General features: G+C 42.5%; 1 protein-coding gene across 1 annotated transcript in view; it reads left to right on the top strand.

The window, feature by feature from the left end:
* Positions 1 to 16006, top strand: part of mrc2 (mannose receptor, C-type 2) — a 47030-nt gene that overhangs the window by 17101 nt on the left and 13923 nt on the right. The window contains exons 7-11 of the mRNA XM_079564345.1: positions 945 to 1136; positions 4296 to 4450; positions 4715 to 4819; positions 13234 to 13349; positions 13414 to 13562. Coding sequence (XP_079420471.1) covers positions 945 to 1136; positions 4296 to 4450; positions 4715 to 4819; positions 13234 to 13349; positions 13414 to 13562 — 717 coding nt within the window. The remainder of the gene's footprint in view (positions 1 to 944; positions 1137 to 4295; positions 4451 to 4714; positions 4820 to 13233; positions 13350 to 13413; positions 13563 to 16006) is intronic.

The following is a 16006-nucleotide window of genomic DNA, read 5'->3' on the forward strand; positions in this document are numbered from 1 at the left end:
AATATTTTTGCATTTCCCTGTATTTGTTAAAGGGGCTAGATGCAAGTTGGCCATTTTATACTCACTACTGCCACCTCAGGTCATATGTGTAACTGCACCGTCTATAGTAAGCTTGTGCGTGACGGCACTTCGGACCCGAAGTTACAACTTTTTGAGTGACAGTGCAGGATTTTAGAGGCAGTTGTGGTGAATGGGTCTGGGCTGATTCTACACATTAGGACATTGCTGGAACATGTAGGGGGAGAAAAATACTTAATTTTTAAACTCTGTATAGTCCCTTTAAAGGACATATCATGCTAAATTCGTTCTTGGAGCTAATGATTGGTGCTGTAGTTGTGAAAGCTTGTATTCACTGTCATTCCCACGGCTGCCTGCAGAGGGCACTCCAGGCAAATTAAAAATCTTATTCACCAGTGAATGAACACTAGCCGGAACCATAGTAGGAATACTGTAATTAGAAAACTTGTAGCTTAGCTGTGAGTCTTGCCTGGACACCTCCTCGTTTGCCCCTTTTTTGTTTCCTGTAGCGGCTTTTGTGACGCCTCCACTGTGCAGCAGGTGTGTGGGGCTCCTGGTGCCTCTTCAATGTTTCATTAGAAGAAATTTGTAGGTCTCAAATTTCTCTAGCTCATCAGCTAGCTGTTTGTTTACTTTTTAAAAAAGCTGGGTCTTTCATGCCTAGCATGGACTCTCAGTAAAAGTAGAAGTGTCCAAAAGTGTCCAGAGAGATGGTCAGAACATGTACAGAGGAGGAATAGTGAATATTTTGGTTAAATATGTTAGAGCAGCCCAGAGAAAAGAGGAGATTTATGGTTGTAGTGAAAAATAACATAAAGTTGGTGTGAGAAAAGGATATGACGCTCTTCACAAGGACATCCACAATCTCACCATTTTTTAGAAATTATATCAAATTGTTATTGTAATGTGTTATTTCCATTGTTCAGACTCGTGGGCAGATGATGAGAAGTATGACTGCGACGTGGGGTGGCAGTCCTTTCAGGCCGGGTGTTACAAACTGAACTCGGAGAAAACGGACTGGGACGTGGCGCAGAAGAACTGTCAGAAGATGGAGGCCAACCTCGTCAGCATCCACACGCTGCCCGAGCTCGAGTTCATCATGAAGAGCATCAAGAAAGGTGGGACAGTTTTACATCTTTGATCCTGTACTAATTATGTTAGCCGAGTCAGAATCTTTTGGGAAACACATTTTCACTCTTTGTAGCCATTTTCTGGTGGAATATGAACTTATTTATCACATAAATAAAGTCAAGTGTAAATCGGGTCCATATGGATATTTTGTCACAGCAGATTGTTCAGAAGAAGTGAAAAAACGGCAGTTGTAGCTAGCGCTAGCTAACCATTAGCATTAGCCCGTTTTTTATGTATTTATGGGCTGTTGAACCACTTTGCTCCTCTCCATGTCTTTGTATCTTTATTTAGTAGAAAACTATATTCATAATTCTGCATTTGTCAAAGTAATTTTTGAATAATTAGAGAAAGTTTACATTTTTCTCAAAAGTATTTTCCCCTTAACGCCGTCTGTATCGATACAGACGGCATCTCTGGAATCGCCCATATATGGTCATGTTTGAAAACAGTTAAGGGGGAAAACAATTTAAAACTACTACTTTAACAATAAAGATACAAAGACATGGAGAGGAGCAAAGTGGTTCAACATCCCATAAATACATAAAAAAACAAACAAAGAATGCTAACATGATGCTACATGTTAGCATCGTGCTATTGCTATCGCAAGCTATGAGTGCTGTTTTTTCACTTTTACAGAACAATTTGCTGTGAGAAAACATCCATATAGGCCCGATTTATACTGGATTTTATTCGTATGTGATAAATAAGTTCATATTCCGCCAGAAAATGGCTAAAAAGAGTGAAAAATAGTGTTTCCCAAAAGATTCTATTTTCTCCCTCGGCGAGGCCACGCCCCCTTCTATGACGAGATGCCGTCTGTGTCTATACTGTATGTACGGCAACACATCAGGCTATAAGTCAAGCCAGGACCCTTTAGACAACCAATATCCACATCACATAATCACAAATACTCGCTTTGTAATTTCAAACCTCTTTGAACTCCACTTAAATAATGTTAACCACTTCTTCACACACATCAAGTTCCCCTTACAATAGTGGGCATGTTGATCGAGCTCGCCACTTCTTGGACCGTAAGCCTGTAATTATTCAAATCCCGAAACACTTACCGCTGTAGCGTGTGTTGGTTTGAACGGCTTTTATTACGCTGAGCTTTACCACAGCCGCCGAGATGCGTGTACCAACAGATGTCATTATCGGTGTATTGTGCCTTTGTGATTGCAATTATAGGCCTGAAAACTGCTTCCACTTGCTTTAAGATTAGAGAAAGTTGTTTATCACGGGACTGGCATTGTGTTTAGGATTTTACTGTTTGGAACCAAGCTTTAAAGCAAAGCAATAAAACCATCAAAGGTACAAAGCATACAGCACTAGCGCCATCTCATTTGCAATTATTGCTATTGTGAAGGTTATACAAGACATCATTGTGCTTTTCCAAACAAAACAAAACACAGGTAGAAAAATGATGACATCGTTTTGCAAGCGTTTTAGTCTTTACATTGATTTAAGTTGGTTGAATTTCTCTCCTGAAGGAATTGTCAAAGGTTGTCAGTGCAGTAGAGACAGGATAGGAAGTATGAACTCTATTCACTATGGGAATTTATCAATTGTTAATAGTTGATGTTGTGGAAATAAAATTGAAGTGGCTTGATAGATGTGATTGATCTGCCAAATTGTCATCCTCTGTTTTGATCCAGGGTTGCTGCAGTTGGTCAGGTCAACGGATTTCAATGGACTTTGTAAATGGTTCATACTGTCTTCTTTGATTAGACTATTACTGTATTGATGATGGGAGAATGTGACCACTGCGCAAAGCCTTCTCCAGCAAATCCCAAACAACCCATGTATGAAAATAATGTCTCAAGCCTCTGTAAGCCCGATGAATCCTGACATTGCCATCAGTGAAGAAGAAATCCAATTAAATCCTTTATTACTGTATGGTTCTTTTAGTAAGACAGAAGGTTTGTTCACCTGCTTCACTAGTTTCGTTCACTTCCTGTGATCTTCCTCAGAAGTGTCACCTGGTGGTGGAGGTGACGTGTCATAGGCAGCTTACATGGATTTCCCAGTAAGTAGGGAGAGATTTTGCCCCTGACTGGCGCCTTCTCCAGGACGGCATCCCAGGTGTTGGATAAGACAGTTATTAGTCAGACCCAAAGACACCATCAATCAAGACCGGAAATGTAATGTCATATACGAAATCCCATGCCTATATCATGCAATAAAACATATGTGGGGGAGACAGGGAGATCATTCAGCACACACAAGAAAGAACACCAGAAGGAATGTGAAAAGGAGACAGCCAATAGAGCAATAAAAGAACAAGCACTGCAAGAAAATCTCAAATCAGCCATATCAGATCATTGTAAGAGGGAGAGCCACATCATAAACTGGGACCATGCCAGGGTCATCCATGCCGAGAGTGACAAGTACCACCGCTGGATCAGAGAAGCCATCGAGATCAGGAAACGTGCACCAACATCTATGAACCGGGAACCGGAGCGTACACCTTATCCCACACCTGGGAGGCCGTCCTGGAGAAGGTGCCAGTCAGTAGGGGGCGAAAGCTCTTCCTACTGACTGGAAAATCCATTTAAGCTGCCTATGACACGTCACCTCCAACACCAGGTGACGCTTCTGAGGAAGATCACAGGAGGGGATTGAAACTAGTAAAGCAGGTAAACAAACCTTCTGTCTTACTTAAAGAAACATACAGTAATTATGGATTTAATTGGATTTCTTCTTCCCTGATGGCAATGTCAGGATTCATCGGGCTTACAGAGGCTTGAGACATTACATTCACACGTGGGTTGTCCGCCACAGAGTCCAGATCGTAACCCCATTGATAAGCTTTGGGATTTGCTGGAGAAGGCTTTGCGCAGTGGTCACATTCTCCCATCATCAATCTTGTTAAAAAATGACCTCTTTTGACTTTTCAGAAGCTTATTGAGACAATGCCACAGTGAATGTGTCGTAATCAAACGCGAAAGGCGGTCGAATGAAACAGTACAGTGTGTGACCTTTTTTTGTGCTGACTTTGTTTTTGGTCAGGCAGTGTAAATCTTGATGACTAAAGAACCAGCTAAATGAAAAGAGCAAGGGAGAATGTCATTGCAATGTTGTGCATGGGTAATCCAAAATGAAACATCCCTCTTTTCTCTCTTACCGTTCTCCCTCCCCCCCTGCAGATGTGGAGCAGCTGTGGATCGGCCTCCATGACACGAACATGCAGATGGACTTCCAGTGGACGGACCACACGCCCGTCATCTTCACCTACTGGCACCCGTATGAACCCAACAACTTCCGCAACACTCTGGAGGACTGCGTCTCCGTCTGGGGCAACGTGAGTCACTTCTCAACAGTGAACTTTTGCCTTTGACCTAATCACCCTAGACCCACAGTCACCTCATTTTAAGTGTCCGGTCGAATATACATATAACACTAAATCATAGCCCCCATTTCACTGCAGCTATATTTTGTGAGCCATTTCTAGTCTTTATTCAGGACATATTTTTGTTCAATAAAACGTTGTTCTGGGGTCTTTGATGATCTTTTGAGTCTGACTGAACAGCTGTGCCCCCTCTCTCTCTCTGTGTGCTGGATACAGGAGGGCCGCTGGGATGACAGCCCCTGTAACTTAACCCTGCCCTCCATCTGCAAGAAACCAGGCACCAAGAGCGACGGCAAACCCCAGCACCAGGACTGCAAACAGGTCTGACTGTCCTGCACTGTTGAGTTCCATCACACAGCTGCTGCTCAGGGTGTAGCTAACAGTGATTTGGTACTATAGCCCGTTTTTGAAACAGATCTTTAAGGAACAGTCCACCACTTTTCCATACTGAGATGTACCTGATATGTACCTGTCTGGTCTTTGTGCGTGCCCGTGGAAGACAGTGGTCACTTCTAACTTCACCCCATTTGGAGCTATATACTGGGAGAGGCCAAATGCTAACAACATCTTTGGTCTTTTTGCGTGACTGAGGGCACACAGTTCTTCCATACTGTGATATATTCTTACCTGAGCTTAGACGAGTTGATACATCCCTGTCTGATCTTCGTACGTGCCTGTGGAAGAGCGTGGTAGCTTTGAACTTCACCCCCGTTTGGAGCTATAGGAATATGTTGGGAGAGGCTAAATGCTAACAACATCTTTGGTTGGGTGGCATTCACAACAGCTTCACAGCTATAAGGTCCAGGGTTCGATTCCCACCTGGACGGGGCCTTTCTGTGTGGAGTAGCTCCGGGTACTCCGGTTTCCCTTACCACTAAAAACATGGACAATAGGCCAGGATGAATGATGTGTGTGTGTGAGTGAATGATGGTGGTCAAAGGGACTGGTGGCGCAGATGTGTGCAGTTGTGACAGCTCTTCTTCTTCTTCTTCTTCTTCTTCTTCTTCTTCTTCTTCTTCTTCTTCTTCTTCTTCTTCTTCTTCTTCTTCTTCTTCTTCTTCTCCTCCTCCTCCTCCTCCTCCTCCTCCTCCTCCTCCTCCTCCTCCTCCTCATCCTCCTCCTCATCCTCCTCCTTCTTCTTCGTCTCCTTTTCCTTCTCCTCCTCCTCCTTTTTCTTCTTCTTCTTCTTTTTCTTCTTCTTCTTCTTCTTCTTCTTCTTCTCCTCCTCCTCATCCTCCTCCTTCTTCTTCGTCTCCTTTTCCTTCTCCACCTCCTCCTTTTTCTTCTTCCTCTTCTTCTTCTTTTTCTTCTTCTTCTTCTTCTCCTCCTCCTCCTCCTCCTCCTCCTCCTCCTCCTCCTCCTCATCCTCCTCCTCATCCTCCTCCTTCTTCTTCGTCTCCTTTTCCTTCTCCTCCTCCTCCTTTTTCTTCTTCTTCTTCTTTTTCTTCTTCTTCTTCTTCTTCTTCTTCTCCTCCTCCTCCTCCTCCTCCTCCTTCTTCTTCGTCTCCTTTTCCTTCTCCTCTTCCTCCTCCTTTTTCTTCTTCTTCTTCTTCCTCTTCTTCTCCTTCTTCTCCTCCTTCTTCTCCTCCTTGTTCTCCTTCTTCTTCTCCTTCTCCTCCTCCTTCTCCTCCTCCTTGTTCTCCTTCTTCTTCTCCTTCTCCTCCTCCTTCTTCTCCTCCACGCACAAACACCAAACAGGTACACATCAACTCGTCTAAGCTCAGGCAAGAACATATCTCAGAATATAAAAACGGTGGCCTGCTCCTTTAATCGCCAAAGCTTGGGGCAGGCATGAAGTGCTCACTGACTTGGTTGGGAGGAGGCAGCTGATGTGGCTTGGGCATCTGTTCAGGATGCTTTCTGGACGCCTCCCTGGGGAGGTGTTCTCGGCATGTAAGGCCCAGGGCAATGCCGGGAAATGCTGGAGGGACTGTGTCTCGGCTGGAATGCCTTGGGATCTCTCGGAAAAGCTGGGAGAAGTCTGTGTGCGTGGATAGAGAAGTCTGGGCATCTCTTTTGGTTGATGTGGCCAACTTTTCTGCGTATTTTTGTTCCAACTATACTCCACAATTTCAAATGAATCAAAATGATCAGTTTTGCGCTCAAGTGTCGTTGATTTGTTGGCATGCTGATAGTAAAAGTGAAAGCTTGTTTTCACTGTTTTTTCCGGGCCAAGCCAAAATCTTGACAAGCCCAGTCCCACTCCCCTTACCGCCTTATTTTATATCACTTCAATGTTTTAAAAGTGTTGATGCAGAGGAAGAATGTTTTAAGCCTCAGTTATTCATGTTACGTCCGCTTTAAAATCACATCAAACTATATATAATAGCATTTGGCTTCAACGCTCTGCTGACTGTGTGGCCAAATATGCACTGGTGGACATTACTCGAATACTTTCTCTGTGTTTCGCTGTCTTGATGCAGTCGTCTTTATTGTCCCTTTGTCTGTGCTGCGAGTTAGCGTTACACAGTCTATCCATCTTATCCGTTCAGATACAAAGCGATAGCTCCTCCCACATCGCAGCACCTCTCAGTCCATAGTGTGGCTCTAAGTATTTCAACTATTTCTTCACTGTTGACCCCTATTCCCCCGGCTCTCCTCGCTGGTCCAAGAGCCCGCCTCCACAACATGACATTGAAATGAATCACACTAACTCGCCTCGGTTCATGCAGGCTGTATTTCTGATGATTTCTTTGAACAAAAGTTTACTTTCGCTGGCAAACTAATGTCCTAGACTAGATATATTGGTTTGGTCGTTTCCTCTGCTGCATAAAGGGATATTTCAGGATTTTTGACATAGGGCCTCATTTCCTAGTTATCCAGAGTGTTGCTGGTACCTGGAGATATTTTTTTGTTGTAATTCATGCAGTTCTTATGTTTAAAGAGTTTCGTGGCGCTAGGCTAATGCAAGGCTAGCGCATTTCTACGATATCAGCTAGCCTGCATTAAAAACAGTCTTACGCACTCCACAGAGCACCTGAGGCAAATCACTTATAACGCCAGACTAACTGAAGAACAGAATAATTTAAACCATTTTGCATTTAAAATAACTTATATTTGAGCAGCATCTGCTTCGTGGTTGTATAAGCTACGCAGCGGTGGAGTGATCTGCTAGAAAATAGTCCCTCAAAATGCGATCATTCTTGTGATGCAAGGTCAGTTATATTCCAAAAATTATTCTATCGACACAGACATTTATATGGTTAGTCTGGTGTTATAAGTGATCTGCCTCAGGTGCACTGTGGAGTGCGTAAGACTGTTTTTAATGCAGGCTAGCTGATATCGTAGAAATGCACTAGCCTAGCGCCACGAAACTCTTCAAACATAAAAACTGCATGAATTACAAAAAAAATATCTCCAGGTATCAGCAACACTCTGGATAACTAGGACATGAGGCCCTATGTCAAAAATCCTGAAATATCCCTTTAAAGCCACACGTGTAGAATTTTACCCCCAAAAATAAAATTGAAATACAAGCATTTATTTTATGACATTTTCATCAATGAAAAATACCTCATAAATGTACAAACAAACATGTGCTTTTGCTGTAAGCGGCTCAGCAGTCCTAAGACATGACTATAACTTTACCGGGAGTGGGTGCGTCTCCAGCTCGTTGCCATGGAGATGTCGAGTAAAGTCAGCAGATTTAAACAAGTTACCATAAGTTCTTATCCAAATCGATTCTTTGATTACCCACTGCAGTAATACCATTTTCTGTGTGGAGCTGGTCATTGGGAAAAGGTTTTGCACTGATGGCAACAGCATAGTCCAAAATGTTACGCGGTGTACCTTTAAGTGCTCTGATCTGCATCTCCTGGATTTTAATGTCATAATGGGAACAAAAACAGTCCTCCACATTTAAAGCCCATAATCAACCACCAAACCTTGTCTGCACACTCAAAGTGTGTTCTTCACGGCGCCATGTATTCGCTGGCATGCTGTTAGATGAAAGTGAAAGTGTTTTCGCTGATTTATAATGTCATTCCCTGGCACTTCAGCGTAATCACTCACTTCTTACTGCCTTTTCCTTTCAAAGACATTATTTCTAGATTAAAAAAGTGAGGCATAAATTCTGAGGTGGAGGTACCTCTGAAAGAAGTTACCCAAAAGGAAAGGTTCTTCTGAAATGTGCCCTGTCCCGCTGTTTGTACCACACAGAGAGTAAAGCGTCACATCTGGAAAACTCATTGGCATCTGTGTTTTATTTTGCAGCTCGTAATTCTTTGCAGATGAAAGTTAGGGTCTCGGGCCTCACTAGTTTGGACCTGTGACCACATTTGATACTGACATTTTAATTAACTCACCACCAGCAATTTATCCCTGTAATATTCAACAGTCACAGGAGCACATGCAGCTGAATGTGGGCTAATGAAAACTGCAGTTATGGATCATTTCACCTTCATGAAGTAGCTTTTCCAGTCAAGTAACGCAAAGGTTCAAACCAAGCAAATGGTTAAATGAATGACATTTTTACAGATCTGTTCTCAGTGCGGTCTCCAAACTTTCTGTGCTGTAGTTCTTGCGATCAATAAGACACTAAATGCAATCCTCTGCAAAACAATTGAACAGACGTCTCCAAAAGAAACCAGAAACACAATTCACGGTTTGCACTGATTTCCCGAAACCTTACTCTCATCTTTTCAAAGCACTGGGCACATTTTCAGTCTTTGAACACATTTACCAGCATGAGGCAGAAAGTGGGCACAGCTTGTTTAGCAGCTTAATGTGAAAAGACTGACCAGTGTTAAAGCCAAAAAGTTGGACCTCAGAGTGCAGAGCTTTGTGAATTTGTTCCTTAACCTCTTATCCCCCGCCTGAACCGAGCGCATTTTCTCCAGTTTGGCTTCTCGACTGGAGTCTACAGCCTATAGACCAGTGTAATCTATAGGCTGTATTTGAAAGCTCAGACCTACAAAACGGATTGAAGATCTTTCATCACATTGTTGTTGTTTTTCTTGGTCGCCTGTTTTGCTGTGTTTTTTGTAAGGCCAGGCAACTTTATTTATACCGCCCACTTCGTACAATGTTGTCTCAATGTTGTACCCGTTTTGGTGCCTTTTTCCATCACTTTTTGTCACCTGTTTTGTTCGTTGTTGCATTTTTGTCAAGCATCCCAGTCCAGTTGACGACTTCAATAACGATGTTACAATGAAAGTGTCAGGAGTAGTACTTTACTGTACACTTACATGCGTACTAACATACTTATCAAAATAGCGTTTTAAAGTAATAGCACTCTGGTTTGGTGGTACTCAGGGTCATTTTCAGTTTTGGAGATGCTTTGATTTATTTTTTAGTACTGTGTTCAACCTCTTACCCCCCGTCTTAACAGAGCGCATCTTCTTCAGCTTTACCCAAATCTAAGGTTCTCGACTGGAGGTTACAGCCACTGACTTTTTTGTTGACTTGGTGCCGCTGTTTGTCACATTTTTTCAGCATTTTCGTCATGTTTTATCTCTTTTTTTGTTGTGTTTTTGTCTCTTTTTTGACTTGTTTTCGTAGTTTTTTTGTCTCCTTTCTTTACATTTTTTTGTGTCACGCTTTTGTCGTGTTATGTTCGTTTTTTGTTGCTTTCTTCTTCTCTTTCTTATCACATATTTATTGTGTTTCTGTCGCTCCTTTGTTACTTTTTTGTCACTTTTTGTGTTGTATTTTCATCCTCGTTTTCGCCGCTGTTTGGAAGCTTTTGTTCAAGAAGCTTTTAGATTTGGGTAAAGCCAAACTAGAGAACATGTGCTCAGTTCAGGTGAGGGTTAAGAGGTTAAGGAGCACTTTTTCTGGTTTAGACATGACTTACACCCAGTTTACACATAATTTAAGTCTAAAGTTTATAACTGATTTGATCTTGATCTGGGTTAAAAGGTCAAACGAGACGGTTCTTGGTGTGAAAAGAGAACCACTTGTCTACAAATTCCAAACACCAGTTTCTCAGTGTGCACTAAGTCATTTCACTCCTCCTTCATCCTCCATAACTCCACAGGCCTCATGTCCCTCTGTTCCCTTCAGCTGTGTCATATTTATATCCCAGCTTGGTTTTATTCCGCAAGTGATGTCTGAAGTCTCGCGCCGTGCTGCTTCTCAGCTGTTACACTCCACAATGATCTGTTTTTGGAGCGGCCCATTTGTTTTGGAGTAATGAATCTTCGCCCCTCGAAGTGTATGCATCATTTGACGCGCCCCTGTGCCGGTGTAGCTTGTCCCGCTAGATGAGCTAACTTCACAGACACAGAGAGACAGGACATGCTGACTGCTTTAGTGATGCTCCTGCAGTTGACCTCAGAGACATCTACCCCATATCGCTCGGGGATGATTACCTCTGTAGAGTGATAAACTGCCCCGCGCAGTAAGGGAGAGTCCTGGAGTGTGGCAGATGCTCGAAACAGTTGGCAATGTCATAGTTAAAAGTAAAGTCATGATGAAACTAGTTAAATATTTCCATCTTTTTCCTTCTACAGTTCTACAAATCTGCATTGCGCATATTATTGGCCTCCCAGCATGTTTGCCCAAGTCACAATTCAAGGTTTTAAGGAAAATGGGAAGGAAGAAAGCAATGCAAAACCCTCATATGAGGTTTGGTTTGGTGCATCTTATTGTCTAAGGACATCACCCATGATGCCTAAAGGTGCAGCAGTGTTCTGGATATACTGAGACAATTCAACCAAGACGATTTCAGTCAAACAAGACAAGAATGAACCAAATTAAAACATTGGTTTCAACTTTTCAAATAAACATTTTGCAGTTTGTCCCTCTTTGACCTGTTATCTGCCAGCTTTGGGTTAGGTTAAGGGTTAGGTTAGCAATTATGCAAATCCAAATCTCAAAGCGTATTAACATTCAGCCATTACAGCCATTTTGCCATTGTGACACCTCATTTGAAAGCCATGACCTTCTAGTTTCTAAAACTGTGTGTAAGATCTGTGTGTGTGAAACACAACTTACATCACATTGGCCGTCCCTAATCATAACCCTAGCCCCAACCCGAGCCCTCCAATGTGGGGGGAGTCCCACCACTGTCTTCCGGGTCACGACCACAGACTGTACAATTAGGATGGACTGAGGGAGTGTGGCTTCCCCCTTAGCCTTAAGCGAGGGCTAACTGATGCTTGGCTCTTTGGCTGGATTTTTTTTTTGAAGGTATGAATGACAAGCTTGTGTTCAGTAATAACACAGGCTTGTCAGGGGTTAAAATATATCTCTGTAAAGTACATCAGAGCTTGGTCCATGTTCCCACTTTGTTATAGTTTCTGGAAGATTGAGACTAGTTGTATGGTCTCTCAGACCTTCCACCAGAGCCTCTGTTAGCGGGGATTGTGTGTTCCCAAGGTTCAGAAATATTTGGGATAGTCCAGCTCCTCCTGTGGAGCTCTCCCCACTGGACCAATTCTGCAGACTAATATTAACATATTTAGTGTAAAATGTGCTTCGTCTTGTTAAAAATATGTTTTATATTGTAACCTAAAATCCCCCTATGGACAGGTGTTGAAAATCTGCACATGTGCCAAAACACTTTAAAACAATGCATCTGGTTTGTCCAATGTTATTGCTATGTCCATATTAATAAATAACATAATTTGTCTATTGATCTACGGTCTATGGTCCCGTCCCACCAGCTGAGAGCACTGAAACTTGGCTTGTAACTTTGTTTCTGTGGCCAAGTCATTTCCTGTGGGGATCAATAGAGGCTAATTTTAAAAAAAAATCTGCTGATTTTAAGCGCTGCAATAGTGTGATGTAATGCAAGGTGCATGCAGAGTGGTTTTGCACTTCTCTGCTGAGTAAAGGAATTTCATCCAACGAGGGAGGATTTAGCAAGAAACTGGTCATGGATACCATACACCTATGTGATAAATGTACGTTTAACATGTTAAACTGGTTGAGATTGTGTTGGCTTTGACAGAAGAAATAAAATCATTACTGTGCTCCGGATGAAGTGCAGGTATATAGTGTGGCTGTCTCTTGGTTCTTCATGACACATTTTCCTTTTCCACCATAGCTATTGCCGACTAGCTCCATTTCAAAACCGTGCCTTCAGAACATGAATACCTCTGAACTGCGATTGCATCATATTCCCAATCCCAATCACAGCAAGCCACAGAAGCCCAAAATATGAAAAAAATCTGCTTTTGGAGTCAACACTTAGAGGTTTGTTTCTCAAGGCCAGATGTGGTTAGAGTTAAATACGGCAGTTTCACTTCCCACAAATTCCCACAGTCCCGCTCTCCCTCTCACACGCATTACCGTAGTTTCACCCCGTTGACCTGCTGCGGGCTGGAGGAGCTCTGTACACGTCTGCACTGTCAGCAGCAGATGACTTGGCAACACAAACCAAGGGCTGTCAGACTGAATACCTTCACATTATATGGACATTTCAATAGCTGTTTACTGTGTAGACCTGTAATGTGAACGCCTTAGTTGCTCTTTCATTTGTGTTTTCTCGACTCATCTAGCTAATGAACAGCTACATTCAATAATCATTCATTTATGTCAGTTCATTAAGTCTTCATTACATTCAATCTGTGACTCTGTTTGAGAGCAATTATATCAAGCTGCTAAAAAGATGTTAAGACAATGTGTGAACTGTCAGCTGATATTGTGATTTATTTCATATTTAGACTTTAGTATTTGACAAATTGATCAAGCCACAAGTGTGTGCACTCCTAGAGATAGTCTCAAGTAGAGTTGCATAAGGAATATTGATCCACTAGTCTTTATTGTTTGAAATGTTGTTGTATTGACAGGGCTGGAAGTGGCACAGTCCGGCCTGTTACTGGGTTGGAGAGGACCTCATGACGTTCGATGGAGCCAGAAAAGCCTGTGAGGAGCAAGGAGCCGCACTTGTGACTATAACCAACAGGTACAACAAGCAAAGACGTTGTCATTTTAATCATTCGTCTCACTAAACTGTCTTCATTTCACAGGTTTGAACAGGCCTACGCCAACAGCCTGGTGTTCGGCCGCTCCGGAGACTCCTTCTGGATTGGACTGCACGATCAGGGCGGAGCGGGGACTTACCACTGGCTCAGTGGAGACGAAATAACGTACACCAACTGGAACAGAGACCAGCCAGGTAAGCCACGCAGCGTCTCAGTGTGAGTCCAGAGCGGGTGTTACTTTTAGAGAAACTTTGATGGCAACAACATTTCCACTTTTAAAACATGTGAGGCAAGATGTAATGGACATTCAAAGCACTTTTCAACTATTCATCATCTGACAAACCACTCACAACCCAAGCACTCAGGGATAAGAGGGTGAAGTGTCTTGCCCAATGACACAATGGTAGTCTACATTATCGAGCTGCAAATTTAATAACCACAGAGTCTCGGTCCGTGTTTAAGCTGCTCAAGATGTTAGCATGCTACCGGTCAGCAACTGTCATCCATTGACAGTTGATTCATCCAACTGTCAGTGGCTTCAACACGATAAACACATGAACACTGAGAGAATACTACAGTAACAGCTCAGCCCTGACCTCTGTCACATGCTGTAGCCAAGGTTTGGAGTGTGGTTTAGGGCTTTTTCTTGGGGAGGTCAGAGCTGAGCTGTTGAAGCTAAATGCTAAGCAGTAGCATTCTAGCATCGTAAACACTGACTTACTGGTTTCTTCACATAAACGTGTGTCTCTGGGGCCGTGTTTTGTCAGTGTCAATCAGTGGTCTTTTCTTTTATAGCCTGAGTAGAGCGATTGTTACATGTTGTAGTACTGCATAATTCTGCTTCGGTATTCAAAATGGCCACCATAACAACAAAGTCACATGACTGAAAGGCATATATTCTGCAATTGGATGTTTAGTCAAAATAGTGCAGTGACAGATGCACAGAAGGGTCTATGGGGAAGAATGGAATGATAGTAGCAAAAGTACATTTGCAACCATATGCAAATGGTAAATTGTCTCAACTTATATAGCACTTATACCCAAAGTGCTTTGCATCAAGGAACCAGTCACCCATTCATGAATATACGCAGACATTGGAGGCAAGGTGGGTGAAGTGTCTTGCCCAAGGACACAACGACAGTGGACACATGCAGAAGCTGGGATTCGAACGACCTGCTCTACCAACTGCGCCACTGTCGCCCATGTTATACTAAATGTGTACCTATTATTGCACGGTCAGAGGTTGAGTTATTAATATTCTGTCAATGGATCCCTTTTTATCCCCAGATGGCACAGACCAGGATTTATTGAGTTCAAAGTTTGAGTAGCTTAGGGAGCAGCACTTGCGCCGTAGAAATCCTTAGTTTTGCTTCAGTAGACCTCGAAATCCATGACATTTTCTACTTTCATTTTTCTCTAAATGCATCATATTCCCTCAATCTCCCAATGAACAACTTTTACAGCTTCCTATAATCCAAAAATCTCTGAATCACATCCACTCTTGGCCTTTGAATCCATTCAAAAGTCTCTTGATCGAGTCCAGATGCTCCTTTTACAGGTCTAATTATGGGATAAACATTACATCATGGGGTCTTTACTTGACGCCAGAGAAGAGTTCATTAGCTGTGAATCTGCCTGTTTAGTCACTACTTGTGCAAAAACAAAGACTGCGTTTTAATAGTAAGCAGTACAAGATAAACTGCACAAATTATCAACATTAATATAAGAATATTTTGAGTCACAACGGACGGCTGTGATCAAAGGCAGAGTTTTTGCACCTGTGGGCCTGTTCAAAACTGTATTTCATCATATCCCTCCATGTTTGTGTGTGGAACAATGATGAAATATTGAAGCAGTTTCACAAAAGGCTTCATTCAGACCCCAAGGCAGACCCAAAGAGAAGAATACTTAAGTGTGCTTCAAGTGTGCGATAAAGTTAGAGTGTCCTTCTAATTTACCTTTTGAGGTTTGCTTTACTTTCAGAGATTGTTACGTAACTGAAAATAGTGCTATTAAGTCTATACAGTGTTTACCTTATACTGAAGCATTTGATCTAAATACTTTATGCTTAATGGATTCCAATGGATTTCTTCTTTCCTGATTGGCACAGGCATATTCCTAGATGACAATGCCAGGATTCAGATTCAGAGTCCAGATTTTCATCCCATTGAGAATCTTTGGGATGTGCTGGGGAAGGCTGTGCACGGTGGTCACACTCTCAAATCATCAATCTTGATCTTGGGGGAAAACTTTTGCAACACTGAATCTCTTTTACAGCAAATGGGTGCTGTAAACAAAGTTAAAGGTCCAACAAAATATTAGAGCGTGTGACCTTTATTGTGGTGACATGTTTTTTGGGTCAGGCAGTAGACTTAAAGGGACTATATGGAGTTAAAAAGAAATTTAAATTATGTGTTTTCCAGCCATGTCCTAATGTGTAGAATGAGCCCAGACCTGTTCACCACAACTGCCTCTAAAATCCTGCACTGTCACACAAAAAGGTGCTACTTGGGGTCCGAAGTGCCGTCATGCACGAGTTTATAGAACCTGCAGTTACGCGTAACACCTGGGGTGGCAGTAGTGAGTATAAAAATGACCAAACTGCATCTAGTCCCTTTAAGTAAAGACGTACTTCAAG

This window comes from Gobius niger, assembly GCF_951799975.1.
Source record: "Gobius niger genome assembly, chromosome: 10".
NCBI lineage: Eukaryota > Metazoa > Chordata > Actinopteri > Gobiiformes > Gobiidae > Gobius > Gobius niger.